Source organism: Ammospiza caudacuta, chromosome 24, assembly GCF_027887145.1.
Source record: "Ammospiza caudacuta isolate bAmmCau1 chromosome 24, bAmmCau1.pri, whole genome shotgun sequence".
Lineage (NCBI taxonomy): Eukaryota > Metazoa > Chordata > Aves > Passeriformes > Passerellidae > Ammospiza > Ammospiza caudacuta.
Window position 1 is genome coordinate 5838556 of NC_080616.1, and position 28000 is coordinate 5866555.

Here is a 28000-nt window from a genome sequence, read left to right on the forward strand (position 1 = left end):
GGATCCCGGCAGGATCCCGGCAGGAGGATCCCGGCAGCAGGATGTCCATGTCGCGCCGCCGCGGCCCCGGCGAGCAGTGGCCGGCGCTGGAGTCGGTGGGGCTGAGCCGCAAGGAGCTGGCGCTGGCCGAGGCGCTGCAGATGGAGTACGATGCTTTATCCCGCCTCCGCCAGGACAAGGAGGAGAGCCGGGCCAGGAAGGAGCAGCTCCAGGAGCGCTCCCTCATCTCCTGGGACGACCCCGCGGACAGGAGCGCCATCAAAGCCGCGCGGGGGCTCTCCGGCTCCGACCCCGCGCTCAGCCACGCCGTCCCCAATGTCCCCGAGGGTCCCCAAGTGCCGCCCGGGCCCAGCACGCCCCGGGTGGAGCCACAGCCCTGGAAGGGCCCGCTGAGCGGGGATTACCTGCTCATCTTCGAGGGTTCCCAGCGGGATTTCCTTGGGGAGCCCCTCAACGGCTCCGAGCCCCGCGAGGGTGGCGGATCCCCCAAAAAGCTTTCGCCGCCCCCTCTGCCCCCACGTCACCCGCTGTGGGGCTGTCCCGAGGGTGGCCAGCTCTCAGGAAAGGCATCCCCGCTGTCCCCCAAGAGCCAGGCCCAGCCCAGGGACATCAACATGTTCTCGGTGGCCCAGGACAAGCTTGTGGGGCGCCGCATCTCGCAGGAGGATCCCTACGGCGTGGACGCCATCACCTGCCTCAACCTCAAGTCCACCTACGAGTCCGAGGCGCTGAGGGAAGGCTCCCGGGGATGGAAGGAAGGAAGGAGCATCCTGGAGAAGGAATCCAGCGGGAAGCCGGTGGCACGGAGCAAGACCATGCCCCCACAGGTGCCCCCGCGCACCTACGGAGCCCGGGCGGGCGGGAGGAAGAACCTGGCGGCCAACAGGAACCGCAGGATCTCCGTGGAGCCGGTGAGGGCTGGGAATGGGAATGGGAATGGGAATTGGGGAGGGATGGAGGTGGGAATTTGGAGCTGGGATGTCCCCAAGATGGGTGTGCTTCTGGGTGGGTTCTCCTTGTGAGGGCGTCGCGGCTCCTTGGAATGGGATGTGGGATGTGGGGAGAGGCGTCTGAGTGTGGGGATGTCCCATGAGGCAGCCATGCCCAGGGCACCAAAAACTGAGCCAGACCTGTCCAAAACCCCAAAACTGAAGGGTCTCACGAGCCAGACCTGTCCAAAACCCCAAAACTGAAGGTCCTGTAAGTCAGACCTGCCCACAACCCCAAAACTGAAGGGTCCCGCGAACCAGACCTGTCCAAAACCCCAAAAACTGAGACAGATGTTCAAAACCCCAAAACTGAAGGTTCCCATGAGCAAGACTTGCCCAAACCCCCAAAACTGAAGGTTCTGTGAGCCAAACTTGCCCAAAACCCCAAAAGTGAAGGTCCCATGAGGCAGACCTGCCCAAAACCCCAAAACTGAAGGGTCCCATGAGCTGTCACAACAGTGCCACCTTCCCTGTTGGGGACATCAGTGGGCAGTGTCCCCTGCAGCACCTCCACAGCCTGGGGACACTCCCTGCCGATCCTGCTGCTCCTCCCTGTGGGATATCCCTGGGAATGGCCACTTTTGGGGGGTCTCCAAGGCACGGGCAAGCCAAACCCCCCTGTGCTGGCTCAGAGCCCCCACACCACTGCGGGGCCACCTCTGTTCCCACCATGGTGGCCCTGGTGTGGCACAGGCTGTTCCAGGGGGGGTCTGGGGGTCCCCATGGGGGTGTGGGGTCCTGGGGGTGTCCCCCAGCTGATGGTCCCGTGTCCTGCCCCACAGGTGGCTCCCCGGCCCCACTCCCTGGCCAATGGCTATGAGCTCTTCGAGGTGTCCGAGGAGCGGGACGAGGAGGTGGCAGCGTTCTGTCACATGCTGGATGTGTGAGTACACAAAACGTCCCCAAAACAGCCCAAAGGGGCTTCAGGGCCACCCTGAGGGGCTTTAGGGCCACCAAGAGGGGTTTCATGGCCACTCCAAGGGGATTCAGGGCTATCCCAAGGGGATTCGGGGCCACCAAAAGGGGATTCAGAGTGACCCAGAGGGGATTGAGGGCCACCCCAAAGGGATTCAGAGCCACCAAAAGAGGCTTGAGGGCCACTCCAAGGGGATTCAGGGTTACCCCAAGTGGCTTCAGGGCCAGTCCAAGGGGATTCAGGGCCACCAAAAGTGGATTCAGGGCAACCCAGAAGGGATTCAGGGCCTCCAAGAGGGGTTCAAGGCCACCTCAAGGGGATTTAGGGCCACCAAAAGGGACTCAGGGCCACCCAAAGGGGCTGTTCCCAGGCGTGCTGAGCCCTTGTGGTGCCAAAAGGGGATTCCAGGCCGCCCCAGTGATTTTTGGGGTGTGGGACCCCCCCCAGCCCCAGCAGGCCCCTGATCCAGCCCTGCTCCCCAGGCTGCGCTCCAGCTGCGGCTCCAGGGGCTGCTCCGGCTCGGGGCTGGTGTGGAACGCGGTGAACGTGAGCCCCGAGCAGCCGGGCCACGGCGTCAGCCTGAAGGTGACGGTGCTGAGTGACAGCCTGAGGGAGCCGCTCACCTTCACCTGCGACTGTGAGTGCTGTCCCCAGGCCACATTCCCGCCGTTCCCGCCATTCCTGCTTTTCCTGCCATTCTTGCTGTTCTTGCTCTTCCCTCTGTTCCTGCCATTCCCGCTGTTCCCACTGTTCCACCATCCTCACCATTCTGCCATTCCATCCAGTCTACCATTCCCACTATTCCTGCTATTCTCACTGCTCCTCCATTCCCACCAATTCCACCAATCCCACCATTCCCACTAATTGCACCATTCCCACCATTCCCACCATCCCCACCATTCCACCATTCCCTCAATCCCTCCATCCCCACCATTCCAGCCATTCCTGCTATTCTCCCTGTTCCTGCCATTCCCAACATTCCCACCATTCTACCATTCCCCCATTCCCCCATTACCCCATCCCCTCCATCTCCTTCATCCCCTCCATCCCTACCAATCCCCCCACTCCTCCATTCTCCCAATCCCCGCATTCCCACTACCCCCACCATCCTCACCATTCCCACTAATTGCACCATCCCCACCAATCCCTCCATCTCCACTATCCCCACCAATCCCACCATTCCCATCATTCCCCCACTCCCCCATTCCCACCATCCCCACCATCCCCACTATCCCCACCATTCCCCCATTCCTCTCATTCCCACCATTCTCCCAGTCCCACCATCCCCACCATTCCCACCATTCCATAATTCCCTCAATCCCACCATTCCCACCATGCCCTCCATTCCCACCATCCCCTACGTCCCCATCAATCCCCCCATCCCCACCATTCCCACATCCCCACCATTGCCACCATTTCCCCAATCCCACCATCCCCACCATTCCCACCATTCATCCCCACCATTCCCACCATTCATTCCCACCATCCCCACCATTCCCACCATTCCCAAGGATTCAGGGGCCGTTCCTGTTCCCCCCAGGCTCCTCCACCGTGGACCTGCTCATCTACCAGGCCCTGTGCTACACCCATGACGAGCTCCACGCCGTGGACGTCGAGGATTTCCTGCTCAAAATCTGCGGCCTCGAGGAGTTCCTGCAGAAGTGAGTGGCTGTGGAAAAAACAGGGGGAAAAACAGAGAGGAAATGGGGAAAAATGGGGAAAAAACCAGGGGAAAATGAGGAAAAATTTGGGGGAAAAACGGGGAAAAAAACAGGAAAAAAATCCAGGGGAAAATGGGGGAAAACAGAGGGAAAAACAGGGGGCAAATGGAGTAAAATCAGGGGGAAAGCTGGGGAAAAAACAGAGGGAAAACCAGGGGAAATGAGGGAAAATCAGGGGGAAAAATGGGGAAAAAACAGGGAAAAAATGGGGGAAAAATGGGGGGGAAATGGGAGAAAAATGGGGAAAAACACAGAAAAACCAGGGAAAAGTGGGGGGGAAACAGGGGAAATACAGGGAAAAAACAGGGAAATAAATGGGGAAAATGGGGGGAAAATAGAAAAATGGAAAAAAATGGGAAAAACAGTGAAAACATGGGAAAGCCAGGGAAAAAACAGGGAACAGCCATGGCAGGAGCTCCAGGGTGTAATGAACACCCAGAGTTGATCTGGCACAGCAGGAGCACAGCAGGAGTTTCTCTTCTCCTTTTCCTGCCTCTGGAGCTGCTCCTGCCAAAAGCTGCATTGGGAATGTCTTGGGAATGTTGCTCCCAGCCAGGCTGAGCCCCAAACCCCTGGAAAACCAGCTGGGAGCTGCCAAAAATGCTTTTTGGAGGAGAATTCTGTAAAAGCCATGGCAGGGAGCGGAGAATGGATAAATCCCAGCCCTTGATAAATCCCAGCCCCGGGTAAATCCCAGCTCCAGAATTCCCCCTGTCATTCCCAGATCCAGATATCTCCCTGTCATTCGCAGCTCCAGAATTTCCCCTGTCACTCCCAGCTCCAGAATTCCCCCTGTCATTCCTAGCTCCAGAGTTTTCCTCGTCACTCCTGCTCCGGGGTTCTTTCTGTCATTCCCATCTCCAGAATTCTCCCTGTCATTCCCAGATCCATGGTTCCCCCCATCATTCTCAGCTCCAGATTTTCCCCTGTCATTCCCAGTTCCATAATTCCCCCTGTCATTCCCAGCTCCAGAATTCTCCCTGTCATTCCCTTCTCCAGAATTCCCCATCATTTCCAGCTCTAAAATTCCCTCTGTCATTCCCAACTCCACAATTCCCACTGTGATTCTCAACTCCAGAATTCCCCCTGTCATTCCCAACTCCAGAATTCTCCCTGTCATTCCTAGCTCCAGGGTTTTTCTTGCCATTCCCTTCTCCAGGGTTCTTCTTGTCATTCCCAGCTCCAGAATTCCCCATCATTCTCATTTCCAGGATTGCCCCTGTCACTCCCAGCTCCAGAATTCTTACTGTGATTCCCAGATCCATAATTCCCCATCACTCCCAGCTCCAGAATCCCCCCTGTCATTCCCAGCTCCAGAATTCCCCCTGTCATTCCCAGCTCCAGAATTCCCACTGTGATTCCCAGCTCCAGAATTCCCCCTGTCATTCCCAGCTCCAGAATTCCCACTGTGATTCCCAGCTCCAGAATTCCCACTGTGATTCCCAGCTCCAGAATTCCCCCTGTCATTCCCAGCTCCAGAATTCCCCCTGTCATTCCCAGTTCCAGAATTCCCCCTGTCATTCCCAGCTCCAGAATTCTCCCTCTCACTCCCAGCTCCAGAATTCCCTCCCAGTCCCAGTCTCAGATCCGTGCCCTGCTTCCCACGGATCCCTGGGCAGGTCCTGGCAGGCCGGGCCCGGCTCCGGAGGGGAAGGAGGGAGAACAATTCCTCATTCTCTGAATTTCCTGCTGCCACAAAGGTCCCTGTGCAGGCGGGGCGGCCACCCTGAGCCCCGGCCAAGGCTGCCTGGCTGGGGGATATCAGGGTGGGGCACTCCAGGTGGGATTTTGGGGCTCTCAGGTGGGATTTTGGGGCACCCGGATGAAATTTTGGGGTGTGAGATAAGTGTGCAGAGCTCTCCCTGCACATTTGGCAGGCACAAGTTCAGCCAGCCCTGCTGGAAGTCTGGTTTCACTGTGAATCTCAGCCAAGGCTGCCTGGCCAGGGGATTTTGGGGCTCTCAGGCAGGATTTTAGGGCTCTCAGGTGCGATTTTGGGGCAGCCAGGCAAAATTTTGAGGTGTGGGATGAGTGTGCAGAACTCTCCCTGCACATTTGGCAGGCACAAGTTCACCCAGCCCTGCAGGAAATGTGGTTTCATTGTGAACCCCAGCCAAGGCTGCCTGGCCAGGGGATTTTGGGGCACCCCAGATGGGATTTTGGGGCTCTCAGGTGCGATTTTGGGGCACCCAGGTGGGATTTTGGGGCGTGGGATGAGCCTGTGGCCCTGTCCCTTCATGCTGGGCAGCCACAAATTCACCCAGCCCTGATGAAAGTTCAGCCTCACTGTGAGCCCCAGCCAAGGCTGCCTGGCCAGGGGATTTTGGGGCTTCCAGGTGGGATTTTGGGGCACTCCAGGTGGGATTTTGGGGCAGACAGGCAGGGTTCTGGGGCATCCAGGTGGGATTTTGGGGCATTCCAGGTGGGATTTCAGGCCTCTCAGGTGGGATTTTGGGATACCCTAGGTGGGATTTTGGGGCTCTCAGGTGGGATTTTGGGGCTTTCAGGCAGGTTTTTGGGGTGTGGGGTGAGCCCATGGCCCTGTCCCCACAGCAAACACGCGCTGGGCAGCCACGAGCACATCCAGCACTGCAGGAAATTCGACATCGACATCCGGCTGCAGCTGCTCCGGAGGAAAGGGGTGCGCAACGACCTGGCCCGCACGGTGGGTGTCACCAGCCTGGGACACTGAGGGGTTGATGTGACCTCCCTGGGACACTGAAGGGGTCAGTGTCACTCCGAGGGGTCAGTGTCACCTCCTTGCAGCCCTGCTCAGCCTCTCTGTGTCCCCAGGCCAGCGATGACCAGAGCCCGTCCACCCTCAACCACCACATCCACCTGCAGGAGCGCCCCATCAAACAGACCATCAGCAGGTAGGGCTGGGGACACCCAGGGGGACACGGTGGCACTGTCACCATGTGTCCCCATGTGTCCCCTGGCTGGGCTGAGCGCTGTCCCCTATCCCCCAGGCAGGCCCTGAGTCTCCTCTTCGACACCTTCCACAACGAGGTGGACGCGTTCCTGGCGGCCGAGGTGAGGCCAGCGATGGTTTTGGGGGGATTTGGGGGGTTTTGGAAGTTTTGGGGGCTTTGGACCCTCTGGGAATGCAGTGGGCAATGGTGGTGCCCCAAAGCTCAGATTGGATCCAGGTAGGAATGTTTGGCTCCTCCCCTGGGCGGAGCATCTCCCCATGGGATGATGGAATTTTATCAGCCATGCGGGGACACTCATTGACTCATGGACAGAAAATAATTAATAATTAATGGCCCATTAAGACATTATATCTCCTGAAGGGAGGATGGAAGAAATAAAGAGATTAATATAATATAAAATCGTGCAATATAATGTACTGTAATGTAATATGTATAGATAGAGGATATAAAGAGATATAAATATAAATATAAAATATAAATAAATAGTATATTTTATTGTATTATATTTTAATAGTATATTTTATTTATATAAATATAAAGAAAATATACTTTTAAAATATATTATAATATACTATTAAAATATACTATACTGTACCATAACATAACATAGTATAGTATAATGTAATGCAGTGTAATGTAATATAATATAATTTTAATATAAAGAGATAACATATAAATAATATTACAAAAACAAATGTCCTATAAATATACTATAATATAATATAAATATACTATGATATATTTATCATCTCCAGAATTCCCCCTCTATAAATATAAGAGCTAAAGCGATAAAGAAATAAAGATAACAGCCCCACCTCTAACTGGTAACTAGAACTCACTCCCTCAGCCACACCTTGCGTTCCTCCTAATCCCAGCTGCCACCCCTGTCCCTGTCCCTGTCCCTGTCCCTGTCCCTGTCCCTGTCCCTGTCCCTGTCCTGTCCCTCAGGGCGATGTCCCCCTGAAGGCCGAGCGGGTGATCCAGTCGGTCATGGCCATCTGCAACGCCCTGGCGGCCGTGGAGTCCCAGGAGATCACGGCTGCCCTCAACCAGATGCCGCCCTGCCCGTCCCGCATGCAGCCCAAAATCCAGAAGGTGAGCCCTGGGGTGTCTTGATTTGGACAGGCAGGTTCTGCTCAGGGAGGCAGGAGCCTCCCCTGGTATGGAAAATTGTTGGTAAATTTTGAATTGAAATTTTGAATTGAAATTTGAATTTCGAAATTGAATTGAAAGTTTTTGGATGTCTTGGTTTAGACAGACAGGTTCTGCTGTGGAAGGCAGGAACCTCCCCTGAAATGGAAAATGTAAACCCCCTCCCTCCAAGCTATTATAATTTTAAAATTAAGAGGTTCTCAGGCAAAGATATTAGAATAGGAATAACAATTCTTTATTATCCTGAGCTGGAAGGGGATTTGTGGATGTCTTGGTTTGAACACACAGGTGTCTGCTAAGAAAGACAGGAAATAGGAAGTGTAAACCCCCTCCCTCCAAATTACTATAATTTTAAAATTAAGAAGTTCTCAGGCAAAGATATGGGAATAAGAGTAACAGTTCTTTATTATCCTGAGCTGGAAGATGATTTGTGGGTGTCTTGGTTTGGACAGACAGGTTCTGCTGAGGAAGGCAAGAGCCTCCCCTGAAATGGAAAATGTAAACTCCCTCCCTTCAAATCATTATAATTTTGAAATTAAGGGGCTCTCAGGCAAAGATATGGCAATAGGAATAACAGTTTTTTATTAGGAAAATTAAAAATACAAACGCAATAGCACAAAACAAAGCGCTGGAAGGGTCCAACCATGCCCTGCCCCCTGTGTGCCAGGGCGGTGCCCCAGCCCCACCCATGGGGGCTCAGCCCTCCTGCAGTGCCAGCTGCGGCTCTGCTGCAGCAGGGATCCTGCACAAGGGGGGAGTTTTCCTCTGCAGCTCCAGGGCTGCTGCAGATGGGCCTGGGCTCCCTCTGGCCATGCAGGGCAGCACAAAGCTGCTCCTCTGGGAACGCAGGGGGCAGAGGCTGCCGGGGTGCCCCAAAGCTCAGATTGGATCCAGGCAGGAATGCTTGGCTCCTCCCCTGGGCGGGGCATCTCCCCATGGGATGCTGGGATTGGATCAGCCCTGCAGGGACACTCGCTGGCTCATTAACAGCAGATAATTAATAATTAATGGCCCATTAACAGCAGAGAGCTCCTGGAGGGAGGATTGGTTGTAGAACAGATAAAGAAAAATGCCCATTGAAGAGAAGATAACTGCTCCACCTTTAACAGATCCACACTTATCTTGCAACCCGGGGGAACTTAGCCAGGAGTGGGAGGAGAAAAGAAAATTGTCACATCTGGCTCTTTTCCCTCCTTTCCACCACGTGGAAAATCCCTCAATAGCCGGGAGCAGCCTGGATCTGGCAGCCTGGGGTGATTACGTAAAATCTGCCTTGGCAGCACTTAGGGGTTTCTTCTTTTTTTTTTTTTTTTTGTGGTTTCTCTCCTTTTTTTTGTGGTTTCTTCTTTTTTTCTTTTTTTTTTTTTTGGTGGTTTCTCTCTTTTTGTTGGTCGTTTCTCAATTTTTTGGTGGTTTCTCAATTTTTTTCGTGTGTGTGTTTCTTTTTTTTTCCTTTCCCTCCACAGGATCCAAGTGTTCTGGCCAAGAGGGAAAATCGAGGTATTTCTCTTCTCCTGCTCTCCTTTCTGGGCTCAAGTTCGTGCCATGCCTTTCATCTTCAAACCCCTCCTCCCTCTTCAGTTCTCGAGGCCAAAAAACGGGTTGGAAACCAGTCTGGTTAAAAAAGGGGAAAAAAAAAAAGAGGATTTTGGGGGGTGTTGTTGCTCCCTGAGAGCTCCAAATGGAAAATTTGGAATTTCCCTTACTCCAAATGGGAATTTTGGAATTCCCCCGTCATTAATTCCTCCCTGAGTGGAGGGGAAGCAGCGTGGGGGGTCCCAAATCCAGATTTGAGGGATGGATCCCCGAGGGATTGATGGATCCATGAGGGATCGATGGATCCCTGTCCGTGTTTCCCTGAGGGATTGATGGATCCTTGAGGGATTGACGGATCTCAGAGGGATTCGTGGATTCCTAATGGATTGATGTATCCATGAACAATCAATGGATCCTTGAGGGATTCATGAATTCCTAAGGGATCAATGGATCCCTTCCCTTGTTTCCCTGAGGGACTGGCTGATCCCTGAGGGATTGATGGATCCCTTAGGGACTGACAGATGTTTCCCTGAGGGATTGATGGATCCTTGTCCATGGATTGATTGATCCCTGTCCGTGTTTCCCTGAGGGACTGACGGATCCCTGTCCGCGTTTCCCTGAGGGATCGATGAATCCATGAGGGATTGATGGATTCCCATCCACGTTTCCCTGAAGGATTGATGGATCCCTTTCCACATTTCCCTGAGGGATCAATGGATTCCTGTCCATGTTTCCATGAGGGATTGATGGATCCCTCTCCATGTTTTCCTGAGGGACTGACAGATCCCTGAGGGACTGATGGATCCCTGTCCACGTTTCCCTGAGGGATCGATGGATCCCTGTCCATGTTTCCCTGAGGGATCGATGGATCCCTGTCCATGTTTTCCTGAGGGACTGATGGATCCCTGTCCACGTTTCCCTGAGGGATCGATGGATCCCTGTCCATGTTTCCATGAGGGATTGATGGATCCCTTTCCACGTTTCCCTGAGGGATCGATGGATCTCTGTCCATGTTTCCCTGAGGGATCAATGGATCCCTGTACACGTTTCCCTGAGGGATCGATGGATCTCTGTCCATGTTTCCCTGAGGGATCGATGGATCCCTGTCCATGTTTCCCTGAGGGATCAATGGATCCCTGTCCATGTTTCCCTGAGGGATTGATGGATCCCTTTCCATGTTTTCCTGAGGGATCGTTGGATCCCTGCCCCTGTTTCTGAGGGATTGACGGATCCCCAAGGCACTGACAGTTCCCCATCCGTGTCTCCCACAGAGAAGATCGTGGAGAGCCTCACGGCCGCCATCCTCAACCTGGTGGAGCTCTACTGCAGCACCTTCAACGCCGACTTCCAGACGGCCGCGCCCGGGAGCCGCGAGCTGGGCGTGGCGCAGGAGGCGCGGCTGCTCACCTGCCCGCTGGCCTTCACCGTGTACGCCACGCACCGCATCCCCATCACCTGGGCCGCCAGGTAACGCCCTCACCTGCCACCCACCGCATCCCCATCACCTGGGCCGCCAGGTAACGCCCTCACCTGCCACCCACCACATCCCCATCACCTGGGCCGCCAGGTAAGGCGCTCACCTGCCACCCACCACATCCCCATCACCTGGGCCGCCAGGTAAGGCCTGAACCTGCCCCCTGCCCTTCACCCCATCACCTTGGCCGCCAGGTAACGCCCCCTCACCTGCCACCCACCACATCCCCATCACCTGGGCCGCCAGGTAAGGCCTGAACCTGCCCCCTGCCCTTCACCCCATCACCTTGGCCGCCAGGTAACGCCCCCTCACCTGCCACCAACAGCATCTCCATCACCTGGGCAGCCAGGTAATGACCCCTCACCGGCTTTGCAAAGCCAAGTGGCTGCTAAGGAAGGCAGGAACCTCCCCTGAAGTGGAAAATGTAAACCCTCTCCTTTAATCCTATAAACCCTATAATCTGAATTATTATAGTTTTGAAATTAAGGGGTTCGCAGGTAAAGATGTGGGGATAGGAATAACAGCTCTTTATTGAGGAAATTACAAATATAAATGCAATAGTGCAAAAAAAACACAAAAACCAAACCTGACAGAGTTAACAAAAAACAAAATGTTCCTGGCAATGCTGGCACTGGGACACCCCAAAATCCCAGCACACCTGAGGGTGTTGGCACTGGGACACCCCAAAAACCCAGCATATTCCTCGGATCGCTGGCACTGCGACACCCCAAAATCCCACCACGTTCTCAGGAACACTGGCACTGGGACACCCCAAAATCCCACAGTGTTTCTAGGACACCCCAAAATTCCAGCACACCTGAGAATGTTGACACTGGGACACCCCAAAATCCCACTGTATGTTCCTGGGAATGCTGGCACTGGGACACCCCAAAATCCCAGCATATTCCTGGGAACACTGGTACTGGTACACCCCATAATCCCACTATGTGCTCCTGGGAATGCTGGCACTGGGACACCCCAAAATCCCAGAGTGTGTTCCCAGGAATGCTCACACTATGATGCCCCAAAATCCCAGCACGTTCCTGGGAACACGGGCACTGGGACACCCCAAAATCCCAGCCTGTGTTCCTGGGAATGCTGGCACTGGGACACCCCAAAATCCCAGAGTGTGTTCCCAGGAATGCTCACACTATGATGCCCCAAAATCCCAGCACGTTCCTGGGAACCCTGGCACTGGGACACCCCAAAACCCCCGCCGTGTCCCCGGCATCGCTGGCACTGCCATCCAGGGCGCGATGTCGCCGCATCTCGGGCCGGGCTGGCTCATCCCGAGGCCACCCGGGGGAGGTGACAGATGGCCCCGCGCCCCGCGCCAGCGGCGTGGCCCCTTTTGTTCCGCTCCTCCGTGCCCGTGCCCGGCGCGGGGGGACCGGGAGGCGACCGGGAGGGGACCGGGGGGTGGCGGCAGCGGCGCCGGCAGAGCCGCCCCGCCGGGGACCCCTCGCCTTTGTCCTTGTCCTTAATGTATTCCCCTTGGTGAGTGGCTCCGAACAAAGCGGCGAGCCTGGGAAATGCCGGCAGCCCCTGACCCCCGCGCCCCGCAGCCCTGCCCGGATTGTCGCAGCCCTGCCCGGATTGTCGCAGCCCTGCCCGGATTGTCGCTCGGCACCTGCCACATGGCAGGGCCCCCCCCGTGTGCCGGAATGCGCCGTGCCATATGGTGCTGGGGACATCGGGAGGGGGAAATGGCCCCGTTCTGTCCCCGTTCTGTCCCCGTTCTGTCCCCGTTCTGTCCCCGTTCTGTCCCCGTTCTGTCCCCGTTCTGTCCCCCTTTCCCATCCTCGGGACAGGATTTAGGGGCTCTGGTGATCTGAGTAAAGCCTCACCCCTCTCTCCTCCTCGGGGACGGATTTAGGGGCTCTGATGGTCTGAGTTTTCCCATTATTGGGGCAGGATTTCAGGGTTCTGGTGGTCCAGGTAAAGCCCCACTCCTTTCCCACCCTTGGGGAAGGATTTAGATGTTCTGTGATCCAGGTTTTCCCTTCCTTGGGAAACAATTTAGGGGTTCTGGTGGCTTTGGAAAAGCCTCACCCCTTTTCCATCCTCAGGAGAGGATTTAGAGGTTCTGATGATCCAGGTTTTCCCATTCTTTGGGACTGGATTTAGGGGTTCTGGTGGCCCTGATAAAGCCCCACTCCATTCCCATCCTCAGGACAAGATTTAGACGTTCTGATAATCTGGGTTTTCCCATCCTTGGGGAAGGATTTAGAGGTTCTTGTGGCCTTGGAAAAGCCCCACTCCTTTCCCATCCTCGGGACAGGATTTAGGGGCTCTGGTGGTCTAGATTTTCCCATCCTTGGGGAAGGATTTAGGGATTCTGATGACTCAGGTAAAGCCCCACTCCTTTCCCATCCTCAGAATAGGATTTAGGGACTCTGATGGCCCTGGTAAAATCCCCTCCTCATTTCCCATCCTCGGGGCAGGATTTAGGGGCTCGGGTGGCCCAGGTAAAGCCCCACCTATTTTCCATCCTTGGGGCAGGATTTAGGGGCTCAGGTGGCCCCACATGTCTCATTGGGTGTTTCTCCCGCAGTTATGAAGATTTCTACCTCTCGTGCTCCCTCAGCCACGGCGGGAAGGAGCTGTGCAGCCCCCTGCTCACCAGGAAGGCCCACGTCTACAAATACCTCTTCCACCTCATCATTTGGGACCAGCAGTAAGGCCCCACCCACTCTACCTTCATCATCCTCACCATCATCCTCCCCTCCCTTGCTCCTCCTCTCCTCCTCGCCTTTCTTTTTGGGCGTTGGAAGTTTTTGTGTCATTGCCCGGAAATAGCAACGCCCGGGAAAGGGGATCTGCTCCCAAAATAGCGCCGGGAGCAGGCGGGGAGGCCGTGCTGATCCTTTGCCATGCCCGGCATCCAGAGTGGCACAGGAGGTGGGGATGGGACGGGATAATTTTAGACGGCGCCGGTGCCCCCAAGGACAGGGACGGTGGCGAGCGCGGCGATCCTGGGGATCCTTCCCAGGGGATCCTTCCCCGTCCGTCCTTCCCGCGGGATGTAGCTGCCACCCCCGGGAGCGGCGCAGAGGAATCCCAGCCCCGGGGGTCCCTCCTGGCTTGTGGGGCAAGGTCAGTGCCCGGCGGGGCTCCCCAAGGAGGGTCCTGGCCCTGCGTGGGGCAGAGAGGGCAGCCGGGGTTCCTGGAGCTCCAGCTGGCTGTGCCCAGACCTGCGGGGTGGCTGGGACTTCAGGGGCTTCAGGGGCTTCAGGGACTTCAGGAACTTCAGGGGCTTCAGGGGTTTTAGGGGTTTCAGGGACTTCAGGGACTTCAGAGGTTTTAGGGGTTTCAGGGACTTCAGGGATTTCGGGGATTTTCAGGGACTTCCAAGGACACCCTGGTGCCCACAGGAAAGGCAGCTCTAGGGCTGTGCTCTCCTGGGGCATCCCAAGGAGGGGACTGGGAGAGGCAGTCCCTGGCACCCTGAGCCCGTCTCTGGCACCCTGAGCCTGTCCCTGGCACCCTGATCTCATCCCCACCACCCAGAGCCCATCCCCTGCACCCTGAGCCTGTCCCCTGCACCCCATCCATCTCTGGCACCCTGAGCTGCTCCCTGGCATCCTGAGCCTGTCCCTGCCACCCTGAGCTCATCCCCAGCACCCTGAGCCCATCCCTGGCACCCCAAGCCCATCCCTGGCACCCTGAGCCCATTCCTAGCACCCTGAGCTGGTCCCTGACACCCTGAGCCTGTCCCTGGCACCTTGAGTCTGTGCCCAGCACCCTGAGCCCATCCCCTGCACCCTGGGCTTGTCCCTGGCACCCCGAGCCCATCCCCACCACCCTGAGCCCATCCCCTGCACTCCAAGCCCATCCCCTGCACTCCAAGCCCATCCCTGGCACCCTGAGCTGGTCCCTGGCACCCCGAGCTCATCCCCACCACCCTGAGCCCATCCCCAGCACCCTGAGCTGGTCCCTGGCACTCTGAGCCCATCCCCAACACCCTGAGCCCATCCCCTGCACCCTGAGCCCATCGCTGACACCTTGATCTGGTCCCTGGCACCCTGAGCCTATCTCTGGCACTCTGAGCTCATCCCTGACACCTTGAGCCAGTTCCTGGCACCCTGAACCCATTCCTGATACCCTGAACCCATCCTGGCACCCCAAGCCCATCCCCACCACCCTGAGCCCATCCCCAGCACCCCGTGCCCATCCTCTGCAGCCCATGCCCATCCCAGCACTCCATGCCCATCCCAGCACTCCATGCCCATCCCTGGCACCCTGATCCCATCTCCACCACCCCAAGCCCATCCCTGACACCCTGAGCCCATCCCAGCCCATCCCTGACATCCCGTGCCCATCCCTGGCACCCTGATCCATCCCCAGCACCCCATACCCATCTCCACCACCCCATGCCCATCCCTGGCACTCCGAGCCTACCCCCTCTCTCTCCTGCAGGATTTGCTTCCCGGTGCAGGTGAACCGGCTGCCCCGGGAGACCCTGCTCAGTGTCACCCTGTTCGCCGTGCCCGTGCCACCCCCGGGCGGCTCCTGTGACACCAACAAACAGCGGCGCGTCCCCGAGGCCCTGGGCTGGGTCACCACCCCCCTCTTCAACTTCAGGCAGTACGTGGGGCGTGCTGGGCATCCCTGGGGGCACAGGAGGGTCACCAGAGCATTGGGGTCCCCAGTGCCATGAGCACAGGGCTGGGCTGGCATCCCTGGGGGGCACAGCAGGGTACCCAGAACCTCGGGGTCCCCAGAACCTCAGGGTCCCCAGTGCCATGGGCACAGGGCTGGGCTGGCATCCCTGGGGGGGCAGGAGGGTACCCAGAACCTCAGGGTTCCCAGTTCCATGGGCACAGGGAGGGACTCGGCTGGCATCCTTGGAGGGCACAGGAGGGTCCCCAGTGCCATGGGGTCCCCAGAACATTGGGGTTCCCAGAACCTCGGGGTCACAGGTGCCATGGGGTCCCCAGCACCTTGGGCATGGCGAGTGGCTGGGCTGGCATCCCTGGGGGACACAGGAGGGTCCCCAGACTCATGGGGTCCCCAGAACCTCGGGGTCCCCAGTGCCACGGGTTTCTGTGCACCCTGGGCACAGGGAGGGATTGGGCTGACATCCCTGGGGGGCACAGGAGGGTCCCCAGTGCCATGGGGTCCCCAGAACCTTGGTGACCCCAGTTCAGTGGGGTCCCCAGCACTCTGTGCATGGCGAGGGGCTGGGCTGGCATCCCTGGGAGGCACAGGAGGGTCCCCAGTGCCATGAGATCCCTAAAAACCTCAGTGTCCCCAGCACCCTGGGGGTCCCCAGTGCCTGAGCTCAGCACCAGCAGCAGTGCCACCCCCGTGCCCAGCACAGTGCCCCCCCAGTGCCGCCCTTTGTCCCCCCAGGGTCCTGACCTGCGGGAGGAAGCTCCTTGGCCTGTGGCCGGCCACCCAGGACAACTCCAGGGCCAGGTCCAGCGCCCCAAACTTCAACCAGCCCGACAGCGTCATCCTGCAGGTTCGTGCTGGGGCACAGAGCCCCCCAAAACCCCTCTGGGGGTGCCCTTGTTAGAGCTCAGAATCACACAGTCATGAGAATGATCCTGTGCAGGTGCTTTCATTAAAGAGCTCTGGGTGTCAGGGGTACCAACCCAAATCTGGCTCCAACATGGGCTCGGGATGAACATGTTGTTGTATTTTATCATTATATAACTTCCATGTTAATTATTAAACTTATGTTGTTCTATTGTATGCACAGATTTCATCCAAGCATGGGCTCCTCGTGGCCCCCCCCAAACTTCTAACATGGTTCCTCATGATTCTTCCTATGATTAAACAATGATTATATTTATTAATAAATTATAATATAATGAATATTTATTATATTATATTATTATTATAATTATGTTTAATTACTAAACAATCATCACATCTAAATCTAACAATTATATAATTTATCATATACTGTTTACACAGGTGCAATTATTAATTATTAAACTTATATTGTTCTATTGTATACATAGATTTCATTCAAGCATGGGCTCCTTGTGGCCCCCCTCAAACTTCTAACATAGTTCCTCATGATTCTTCCTACGATTAAGCAGTAATTATATTTATTATATTATAGTATAATAAATGATGATATAATTAATATTTATTCTATTTATTATATTATATTATTATAATTATAATTGTAATATAATATAATATCATAATATTATAATATATTAAATTATATTTATAATATAATATAATATAATATAATATAATATAATATAATATAATACAATACAATATAATATAATATAATATCTGTTATATATTATATTATATTATATTATATTATATTATATTATATTATATTATATTATATATTTATTAGCTTTATTATATTATAAAATTATAATTATAATTATAATTATAATTATATTTAATTACTGAACAATCATCACATCTAACAATTATATCATTTATCACATACTGCTTACACAGGTGCAATTCCACCTGATGTGACAAACACAAAGCCTAACATTCTCAGAGTCTATTTAACATTTTTTTTTAACATTTTCAGAGTCTATTTTTAACATTTTTCCCCACTAAGCCTAGCTTCTTTCTAATTCCCCGAATTTTATGATTTTAAAACCCTTTACCCTCACCCTGTGCCTCTGCCCCAGATCGACTTCCCCACCTCAGCCTTCGAGGTGAAGTTCACCAGCCCGCCCGCGGCCGAGCCCAGCCCCAGCTACGACTTCGGCAGCCTGGGGGAGGAGGATCAGCGCCAGCTGCGGGAGGCCATGCAGAAAAAATCCCTTTATTGGTAAATAAACCCGGGGAGGGGACACTGGTGACACCCCTCAGGGGACACTGGTGACACCCCTCAGCACGCACAGGGGTGTCCCTCCCTGGGCGGGAGGCCATGCAGAAAAAATCCCTTTATTGGTAAATAAACCCGTGGAGGGGACGCTGGTGACACCCCTCAGCACGCACAGGGGTGTCCCTCCCTCCAGGGATGGGGATTTTGGAGCTGGGGGTTCTGCCCTCGCTGTTGTCCCCTCCTTGGGGACAGCTGATGGTGCCACGGCCAGGCTGGCACTGCCAGAGCTGTCCCAGGGGGATCGGGTGTCAGCAGCTGCCCAAAGGACAGCAGGGCTGGCTCGGGGGTCCCTGGGCATGGGGACAGGCAGGGACAGCTCAGTCCCCCCCTGGCATGGGGACAGGCAGGGACAGCTCAGTCCCCCCCTGGCATGGGGACAGGCAGGGACAGCTCAGTCCCCCCAGGCAGGGGATGCCTCCTCCCAGTCCTGCCAGCCCCATTCTCTCCATGCACAGTGGGGCACAAGGATGCCACCTCCCTGAGTTCCCACGTGTTTTGGGATCACAGGGATGCCACCTCCTCACCCTCCCACATGCTTTAGGGTCACAGGAATGTCACCTCCCCAACCTCCTTCATGTTTTGGGGTCACAGGGATGCCACCTCCCAATCCTGCCTGCGCCATTCTCTCCATGCACAGTGGGGCACAGGGATGCCACCTCCCCGACCTTCCATGTGTTTTGGGGTCACAGGGATGCCACGTCCTCACCCTCCCACATGTTTTGGGGTCACAGGAATGCCACCTCCCAATCCTGCCAGCCCCATTTAATCCATGCACAGTGCAGCAGAGGGATGCCACTTCCCTGACCTTCCAGCCCCATCCCATCCCCGTGTTTTGGGGTCACAGGAATGTCACCTCCCCAACCTCCTATGTATTTTGGGGGTCACAGGGACGCCACCTCCTCACCCTCCCACACATTTTGGGGTCACAGGGATGCCACCTCCTCCCCCTTTTCCCCCCCTGCCACCCCTGCCCCTCAGGCTGACGCTGTCCCCGTGTCCCCCCAGGCTGACGGACGCGGACCGGCAGCGGCTGTGGGAGAAGCGCTGCCACTGCCACGCGTCCCCCGGCGCGCTGCCCATGCTGCTGGCCAGTGCCCCCGGCTGGGACTGGGGCTGCCTGCCCGACATCTACGCCCTGCTCAGCCAGTGGAGCTCCATGAGCCACCAGGACGCCCTGGGGCTGCTGCACGCCACGTAAGGGGGCTGTGGGGACACTGTGGGGACACTTTGTGCCGTGTGGCGGTGGCAGGAGGTGTCACCTGTCCTAGTGAATGGATGCTGTGATGGTTTTTTGGGGTGATGTCAGGGTGCAAAAAAACCGACACGGTACAAGGGGGTTTGCAGTAATAATCAAAATAAATGCAGCTTTGTTGAGTGACCACAGCAAAATGTGATAGAGGGGTTAAGGGAGAGAAAAAGATAAAGAGAGAAAAGAGAGAGAGAGAAAGAGGGGGATATATCTACCAAACATACAGACAAAATCCTTTGGTCCAGTTGAGGATCCGCCTGTTACGCTGGGGAGATCTCAAAATCTCTTGCTAACTCAGAGGTTTTTATGATGATAATTCTATTGGAAATTGTGAGGGGGGAAACAGATACAATAAGGAACAGATGTAACAGGTAGTCCATGTTCTCAGCAGTAAACGAGAGCCATTGTTTTTGTGTCCAGTAGTCACACCTGCAGGCAAACATCTTGCTTTGGTCAGCTTTGGTCCCCCACACACCTGCCCCAGGCTGGAGGTTTCAGTCCCAGTCCTTGGAAGGAGCAGAGGGGCCTTTTCACATGGGGGTTCCATGTCTCAGTCCTTGATGGAGAGGAGCTTTTTCACATGGGGGTTCCATGTCTCAGTCCTTGATGGAGAGGAGCTTTTTCACATGGGGGTTCCATGTCTCAGTCCTTGATGGAGAGGAGCTTTTTCACATGGGGGTTCCACGTCTCAGTCCTTGATGGCTTATATCTCAGTCTGTCTGTCACTGTGGTTGTAAATGAGTGAGGGTCTTCTGTGGGAGACCACCTGAAACTCAGGAGAAGTCCAGCCAGGCCGAGAGGTGGGACAGCTCCCAAGGCTGTTGTTGCAAAAAGGGCACGGTGCCCCTTCTTAGCATACAGCAAACACACCTGTGAAAACAATAACTCAGCAATGCTCTCAGGTCTCATGGCCTTGTTGGCGTGTGTGACTTTCTCCTTCAGAGCCAGAGATTCTAGACGGGGGGGGGGGGGGGGGGGGGGGGGGTCGGGTCTTCTCTTCAGTGCTCCCCAAATGACGATTGTGAGGCAGATGAGGGAAAATTCAGACAGACTCTCACAGGAGGGCACTGTCACCCCATGGAACGTGTCCTGGCTGCAGGTTCCCTGACCAGGAGGTGAGGAGGACGGCCGTGCAGTGGATTGACTCCATCTCGGACACGGAGCTGCTGGATTACCTGCCCCAGCTGGTGCAGGTGCGTGGTGGCACCGGGATGTGCCACGGGGTGCCCGCCGGTGCCACCGTGCCCCTGTGACACTGTGACACTGTGACACTGTCCCTGTGCAGGCCTTGAAGTACGAGTGCTACCTGGACAGCCCCCTGGTGCGCTTCCTCATGAAGAGGGCCATCTGTGACCTGAAGATCACACACTACTTCTTCTGGTGGGTTTGGGGGGATCTGGGGGCACCCTGAGGCTGGGCTGACCCTGAGTGTCCCCAAGCTGGGTGGGACCCTGAGGCTGGCCTGATCCCACGTGTCCCCAAACCAGAGGGGACCCTGAGCCTGGCCTGACTCCACATGTTCTCAAACCAGAGCAGTCACTGAGGCTGGCCTGGCCCCAAGTATCTCCAGACCAATGGGGCACCTTGAGCCTGGCTTGACCCCACATGTCCCCAAACCAGATGGGACCCTGGCCTGACCCTGAGTGTCCCCAAACTGGGCAGGACCCTAAGGCTGGCCTGACCCCATATGTCCCCAAACCAGAGGGGACCCTGAGGCTCACCTGACCCTGCATGTCCCCAAACCAGAGCAGTCACTGGGCCTGGCCTGACCCTGCATGTCCCCAGTCTGGTTGGATTCCCAAGCCTGGCCTGTCCCCACGTGTCCCCAAACCAAAGGGGCACCTTGAGCCTGGCCTGTCCTCACATGTCCCCAAACCAGAGCAGTCACTGAGGCTGGCCTGACCCCAAATGTCCCCAGTCTGGTAGGGTCCCCAAGCTTGGGCTGAGCCTGCATGTCCCCAAGCTGGGCGGGACCCTGAGCCTGGCCTGATCCCATGTGTCCCCAAACCAGAAGGGCACCTTGAGCCTGGCCTGACCCCATGTGTCCCCAAGCTGGGTGGGACCTCGAGCCTGTCCTGACCCCTTGTGTCCCCAGCAGGCTGCTGAAGGACGGCCTCAAGGACTCGCAGTTCAGCATCCGGTACCAGTACCTGCTGGCAGCGCTGCTGTGCTGCTGCGGGAAGGGGCTGCGCGAGGAGTTTGACCGGCAGTGCCTGTTGGTCAGCACGCTGGCCAGGCTGGCACAGCAGGTCCGGGACGCCGCCCCATCCGCCCGCCAGGTGGGTGCTGGGTGCTGGCAGGGGTGCCAGGGTGATGGGAGGGGTGCAGGGGTGCTGGGTGCCAGCCCCCTGTCCCACACCTTGTCACCCCTCTTGTCTCATGCCTGCCTCATCCCGTCATGGTCCTACCCTATCCCACATCCACCCTGGGTTTTGCCTGCTATATTCCGTGCATACTCTGTCCCATGCTGACCCCTTCCCATGTCCACCCCTCTCTATCCCGTTTCTATCCCATGGTCACACTGTTCCTTGCTCATCCCATCCCATCCCATCCCCACCCTGTCCATGCCCGCCCTATTCTATGGTCACTCTATCCCTTGCCCACCCCATTCTATTTCCATCCCATCCCACCCTATCCCATGCCCATCCCATCCCATCCCATCCCATTCCCACCTTGTTCCTTGTCCATCCCATCCCATCACATTCCCATGGATTCCATCCCATCCCCATCCCATTCCAATGGATCTCATCCCATTTCCATCCCATCCCATCTATCCCATGCCCATCTTCCCCATCCCATTCCCACCTTGTTCCTTGCCCATCCCATGCCATCCCATCCCACCCCACCCCATTCCCATGGATCCCATCCCATCCCCACCCCATTGCCATGAATCCCACCCCATTCCCATGGATCTCATTCCCACGGATCCCACTTGTTCCCGCCCCCAGGCCATCCTGCGCGAGGGGCTGGAGGACGTGGCTCAGTTCTTCAAGGCCCACGGCTCGTGCCGGCTCCCGCTCAGCCCCAGCCTGCTGGTCAAGGGCATCGTGCCCCGGGTGAGTGCCCGCCTGTCCCAGGGGGCTCGGGGGGCTCCCTGCCCGCCCCCGGCTCGCCCTGACCTCCTTCCCATGGCAGGACTGCTCCTACTTCAACTCCAACGCCGTCCCGCTGAAGCTCTCCTTCCAGAACGTCGATCCGCTCGGGGAGAACATCCGCGTCATCTTCAAGGTCAGCCTGGCACCTTTGGGAGTGCCCAAATCCTGGCACAGCCCTCTGAGAATCCCCGTGCTCTGGGCTCTGAGGGTTCTGATGGCTCTGGTGGCTCCTCCCTGGCTCTGGTGGTTCTCCCTTTGTTCTGATGGCTCTGGTGGCTCTGGTGGCTCCTCCCTGGCTCTGGTGATTCTCCCTTGGTTCTGATGGCTCTGGTGGCCCCGATGGCTCTCCCCTGGCCCTGATGGTTCTCCCCTGGCCATGATGGCTCCAGTGGCTTTGGTGGCTCTGATGGTTCTCCCCTGACCCTGATGGTTCTCCCCTGGCTCTGGTGGTTCTCCCCTGGCTCTGATGGCTCTGATGGCTCTCCCCCTGGCCTGAGTGGTTCTCCCCTGGCTCTGATGGCTCTGGTGGCTTTGGTGGCCCTGATGGTTCTCCCCTGACCCTGATGGTTCTCCCCTGGCTCTGGTGGTTCTCCCCTGGCTCTGATGGTTTTCCCCTGGCTCTGAGGGCTCTGATGGTTCTCCCATGGCTCTGATGACTTTGGTGGCTTTGGTGGCCCTGATGATTCTCCCCTGGTCTTGATGGTTCTCCTCTGGCCCTGATGGTTCTGGTGGCTTTGGTGGCCCTGATGGTTCTCCCCTGGCCCTGATGACTCTGGTGGCTCCTCCCCTACCTCTGATGGTTCTCCCCTGGCTGTGATGGCTCTCCCCTGGCCCTGATGGCTCTGGTGGCTCTGGTGGCTCTGATGGTTCTCCCCTGGCTCTGGTGGCCCTGATGCTTCTCCCCTGACCCTGATGATTCTCCCCTGGCCCTGATGGCACTCTGATGGCTCTGGTGGCTCTTCCCCCGGCAGTGTGGCGATGACCTGCGGCAGGACATGCTGACGCTGCAGATGATCCGCATCATGAACAAGATCTGGGTGCAGGAGGGGCTGGACATGCGCATGGTCATCTTCCGCTGCTTCTCCACCGGCCGTGGGCGAGGTGAGATGGAGTTTGGGTGTCCCCAGGGGTCCCCGGTGGGGCTGGGGATGGCCCAAGACATCCTGGGGTCTGATCCCACCAGCCCATCCCTGTCACGCAGTGGTGACGGGTGAGGAGTGGTTGGGTTGGTGACAAGTGAGGAGCAGTTGGGTTGGTGACAAAGGGGGTCAAGGTCAGAGTTCTTGGGGCTGGAAGGGTCTCACCCCGCTGTCCCACCTGCCAGGCATGGTGGAGATGATCCCCAATGCCGAGACCCTGCGGAAGATCCAGGTGGAGCACGGTGTGACCGGCTCCTTCAAGGACCGGCCGCTGGCGGACTGGCTGCAGAAACACAACCCTGAGGAGGATGAGTATGAGAAGGTGAGGAAGAATCTCTGCTCCTCATGTCCCCCATTCCAGGGACCAACCATTTACTTCCATCATATCCATCCTTTCTCCTTGTCCTTCCCTCCTTCCTCACAGGCCGTGGAAAACTTCATCTACTCCTGCGCCGGCTGCTGCGTGGCCACCTACGTGCTGGGCATCTGCGACAGGCACAATGACAACATCATGCTCAAGACCACGGGCCACATGTTCCACATCGATTTCGGACGGTTCCTGGGCCACGCCCAGATGTTCGGCAACATCAAGAGGTGAGAGAGGCCCCTGGGACCTCCTGCCCTCATCCCTGCCGAGGGGGAAGCTCCCTGTCCTTGTCCTGGTGGTGGGTGACCTCTCTTTCTTCATGTCCTGGTGGTGGGTGACCTCTCTTTCTTCATGTCCTGGTGTTGGGTGATCTCTCCCTGTCATTGCAGTGGTGGCCACAGTGACCTCCCCTTTTCCTTGTCCTGGTAGAAGGTGACCTTTCCCTCTCCTTGTCCTGGTGGGAGATGACCTCCCCCTCTCCTCATCCTGGTGATCAGTGACCTTTCCCTCTTCTTGTCATGGTGATCAGTGACCTCTCCCTCTCCTCATGCTGGTGATCAGTGACCTCCTCCTCTCCGTGTCCTGGCAGTGGGTGACCTCTCCCTCTTCTCATCCTGCCCCCCACCCCAGCTCACTTTGTCCCTCCTGTCCCCCGGCGCAGGGACCGTGCGCCGTTTGTCTTCACCTCGGACATGGCGTATGTCATCAACGGCGGGGACAAACCCTCCAGCCGCTTCCACGACTTCGTGGACCTGTGCTGCCAGGCCTACAACCTGATCCGCAAGCACACCCACCTCTTCCTCAACCTGCTGGGGCTGGTGAGAGCCGGGGTGGGGCACAAAATTCCCCTCAGCGTGGCACGGGGGTCCCTTTGTCCCCTGTGCTCACCCCTGCCCTCCCTGCCAGATGCTGTCCTGCGGCATCCCCGAGCTCTCCGACCTGGAGGACCTCAAGTACGTCTACGACGCGCTGAGGCCGCAGGACTCTGATGCTGATGCCACCACCTACTTCACCAGGTAGGGGACACCAGGGTGGGGTGACACAAGCAGCAGCTGGAGGCTCCCTCGGATGGTGGTGTCACAGACGTGTTTTATGAAAAATCCTTTCCTTAGGATTTTTTCTCCTGAGAAGCTGAGAGGCCTCAAAACAAAATGCAAACAATGGTTATCTGCTGCTGTGGGATGCAACAGGTGCATCTGGGATTGGTCTCATGTGGTTGTTTCTAAGTAATGGCCAATAACAGCCCAGCTGTCTGGGACTCTCTGAGAGTCAGGAGATTTTGTTATTCATTCCATTTTTTTCCTTTGCTTGATTCTGATGAAATCCTTTCTTCTATTCTTTTAGTAAATATTTTATATTATATAAATATACTACATATAATATAATATAATATAATATAATATAATATAATATAATATAATATAATATATCTATACATATTATACATTATTATATATCATTATATATAATACATAATATATATCGTTACATATATAATATATTATATGTAGTATTATATATTATATATTATATATTATATATTATATATTATATCTATTACTATAAATATTATTAATAATATATATTTAAATCTATATAATATATATTATATACATAGATAATATAAATATACTATATTTTTAATATAATATATATCATAAAATAATAAATCGAGCATTCTGAAACATGGAGTCAGATCCTTGTCTCTCCCTTCTTCCTGGGACTCCTGTGAACACCTTCTGATGAAATCCTTTCTTCTATTCTTTTAGTATAGATTTTATATTATATATATATATATATATATATATATATATATATAAAAAATATAACATACAAATATAATATAATAATATATATTATTATATTATATATATTATTATATATAATAATTATATATAAAACATCTATTATTATATAATTTTATTGATATATTTAAATATTATATATATTGTATATAAATATATAATATAAATATATTTTTAATATAATATATATAATAAAATAATAAATAAGCCTTCTGAAACATGGAGTCAGATCCTCATCTCTCCCCTCTTCCTGGGACTCCTGTTAACCCAACCCCACGGTGGCACTGAGCGGGCGGTGGCCTCGTTGCAGGTTGATCGAGTCCAGCCTGGGCAGCGTGGCCACCAAGCTCAACTTCTTCATCCACAACCTGGCGCAGATGAAGTTCACAGGCTTGGAGGCGCGGCCCACGCTGTCCTTCGCGCCGCGCACGCACACCCTCAAAACGTCCGGCCGGATCCGCGACGTCTTCCTGTGCCGCCACGAGAGGGTCTTCAACCCCAGCAAGGGCTACGTGAGTGGGGACAGCTGGGGACAGGCCCAGGCTGGGCTCAGGGGACAGCTGGGGACAGGCCCAGGCTGGCCTCGGTGTGCCCCAGCTCCTCCATCCCACGTCTCGGTTCCTCCTCCCTGCAGACCTACGTGGTGAAGGTGCAGAGGGACAATCCCGGCGACGTCACCTTTGTGCAGCGCACCTTTGAGGAGTTCCAGGAGCTGCACAACAAGCTGCGCCTCCTCTTCCCCTCCTCGCTGCTGCCCAGGTAGCCCTGAAGCCCCTCAGGACACCCAGGGACTCCCCAAAACCCGCCGGGACCCTGCTGAGTGTCCGTCTGTCTGTCCCCAAAGCTTCCCCAGCAGGTTCGTCATCGGGCGCTCGCGGGGTGAGGCGGTGGCTGAGCGGCGCAAGGAGGAGCTCAACGGCTACATCTGGCACCTGATCCACGCTGCCCCCGAGGTGGCAGAGGTGGGGACATGGGGTGGGGGCTGCGGGGAGGTGGGGACAGCGCCAGGGCCACCAGAGAGGTGGGGAAACGCTTGGGGACAACGCAACTCATAGAGCATTGATGTGTGCACCATGTAGAGCATTGGTGCACACCCTGGTTTTGAATGGAGGGGTTGTTGTCACTGGCGTCACCACTAATGTCACCTCCTGACCTTGCAGTGTGACCTCATCTACACCTTCTTCCACCCCCTGCCCCGGGATGAGAAGGCGGCTGGAACCAACCCGACCCCAAAGCCAGCAGGTGGGGATGGGGTGATTTTTGGGGGTGATTTTGGGGGGCGATTTTGGGGGGTGATTTTGGGAGGGTGATTTTGGGGTGTGATTTTGGGGGTGATTTTTGGGGGGTGACTTTTGGGGGTTGATTTTTGCGGGGTGATTTTTGGGGGGTGATTTTGGGGGGCGATTTTGGGGCCTGATGGCAGGGGGTGACATCAGGAGTGTCCCATCCCTCCTGTCCCCCCTCTCCAGACGCCACGTGGGCTCGATCCCTGGGCAAGGTCGGCGGCGAGGTGAAACTCTCCATCTCCTACAAGAACAACAAGCTCTTCATCATGGTGATGCACATCCGAGGGCTGGTAGGACCCACGGCACCCACGGGAGCGGGCTTGGGGGGGCTGTCCCCTCCATGTGCTCACGGCCCGTCCCCAATCTGCCCCACAGCCACCCCTGCAGGACGGCAACGACCCCGACCCCTACGTCAAGACCTACCTGCTGCCCGACCCCCAAAAAACCACCAAGAGGAAAACCAAAGTGGCGCGAAAAACCTGCAACCCCACCTACAACGAGATGGTAGGAAGGGACAGGGACGGATTTGGGGCGTCCCCACGGGTGACCGTGGCTGAGAGGGTTTGTGCCCGTTGTGTCCCACAGCTGGTGTACGACGGGATCCCCCGGGGGGACCTGGAGCAGCGGGAGCTGCGGCTGAGCGTGCTGAGCGAGGAAGGATTTTGGGAGAACATCCTGCTCGGGGAGGTTGGGATTCGCCTCCGCGACCTGGACCTGGCCCAGGAGAAGATGGGCTGGTTCGCCCTGGGCTCCCGCGGCCACGGCACCCTCTGAGTCCCCAAAAGTGGCTTCTTTTTTTTAAGTTTACCTTGTGTCAAGGGAGCAATGCGGGGAGGGTGGGGCGTGGGGGCGGTTCGTGGGGTTATTTCTTCCTTTGGGATATGCGTATTTTAATTTTTTTTAATAACGAGTAGCGTGAGCACCGGGGCGGAGGGGATGGGGAGGGTTGGGGGGTGTGTGGACCCCTCCCCACCTCAGGAACTGGGCAATTCCCACCGCGGGGAATTCGCTCCCAAAGGAGAGCGGCGTGGCGAGTTGCCTGTCCCGTTGCTGTCCCCATGCGCTGGGGACATCTGTGTCCTTCCCGCCTGCCACCCGGCCCCGGGTGCGGGCTTGGTGCCTGTGGTGCTTTGTTTACAGCGACAGCTCCGTAAACGGACGAAATGTTTCTCAGGATCGAGAATAATTAACTTTAACCTTTATATTAAAAGTTTTAAATATTGGATCTGGTGGCTGTTGGGGTGTGGGGGGTGGTCTGGCTTCTCGAGGGTGAGGGAGTTGGGAATTTCCTGCCTTGGGACTGCCTGGAACATGGGAATGGGATCATAAAAAGGGGATGAAAGGAGGGGTGGCACATCTGCCCCACTGCTGCACATCTGGGCACACATCTGCCCACTGCACCCTCCAGAATGCCAAGCCCTAGGGGTCTGGGGTCTGCCCCTCTCAACCCCCATCATCCTCCAGCTGCTTTCCCAGTGCGCCCCTCACCCAGCGCTGTCCCTGGGGCTCACAAAG

The 28000-nt window shown here is 55.7% G+C and overlaps 1 protein-coding gene across 1 annotated transcript; it reads left to right on the forward strand.

Annotated features, from left to right (window-relative positions):
• Positions 1-41: 41 nt before the first annotated feature.
• PIK3C2B (phosphatidylinositol-4-phosphate 3-kinase catalytic subunit type 2 beta) lies at positions 42-27309 on the forward strand. Its single transcript, XM_058819338.1, has 32 exons — positions 42-911; positions 1772-1872; positions 2388-2542; positions 3446-3566; positions 6180-6291; positions 6420-6499; positions 6596-6659; positions 7508-7654; positions 9178-9211; positions 10519-10714; positions 13276-13398; positions 15141-15308; positions 16077-16188; positions 17345-17487; positions 18550-18738; positions 19893-19986; positions 20079-20173; positions 20892-21072; positions 21742-21849; positions 21929-22021; positions 22860-22989; positions 23213-23349; positions 23452-23621; positions 24056-24212; positions 24301-24410; positions 25510-25711; positions 25834-25958; positions 26044-26161; positions 26360-26441; positions 26669-26775; positions 26861-26989; positions 27071-27309. The coding sequence occupies exons 1-32, from the start codon at positions 42-44 to the stop codon at positions 27257-27259; spliced, it is 4842 nt and encodes a 1613-aa protein (XP_058675321.1). The 3' UTR covers positions 27260-27309.
• The last annotated feature ends 691 nt before the right edge of the window (positions 27310-28000 follow it).

What these genes read in the sequence shown, in the direction of transcription:
- PIK3C2B (XM_058819338.1), top strand. Translation starts at nt 42, where the DNA reads ATGTCCATGTCGCGCCGCCGCGGCCCCGGCGAGCAGTGGCCGGCGCTG. An exon ending in GCAGGATCTCCGTGGAGCCG is followed by an intron (nt 912 to 1,771) that starts GTGAGGGCTGGG and finishes CCTGCCCCACAG; the next exon opens with GTGGCTCCCCGGCCCCACTC. An exon ending in TCCTCAACCTGCTGGGGCTG is followed by an intron (nt 24,213 to 24,300) that starts GTGAGAGCCGGG and finishes CCTCCCTGCCAG; the next exon opens with ATGCTGTCCTGCGGCATCCC.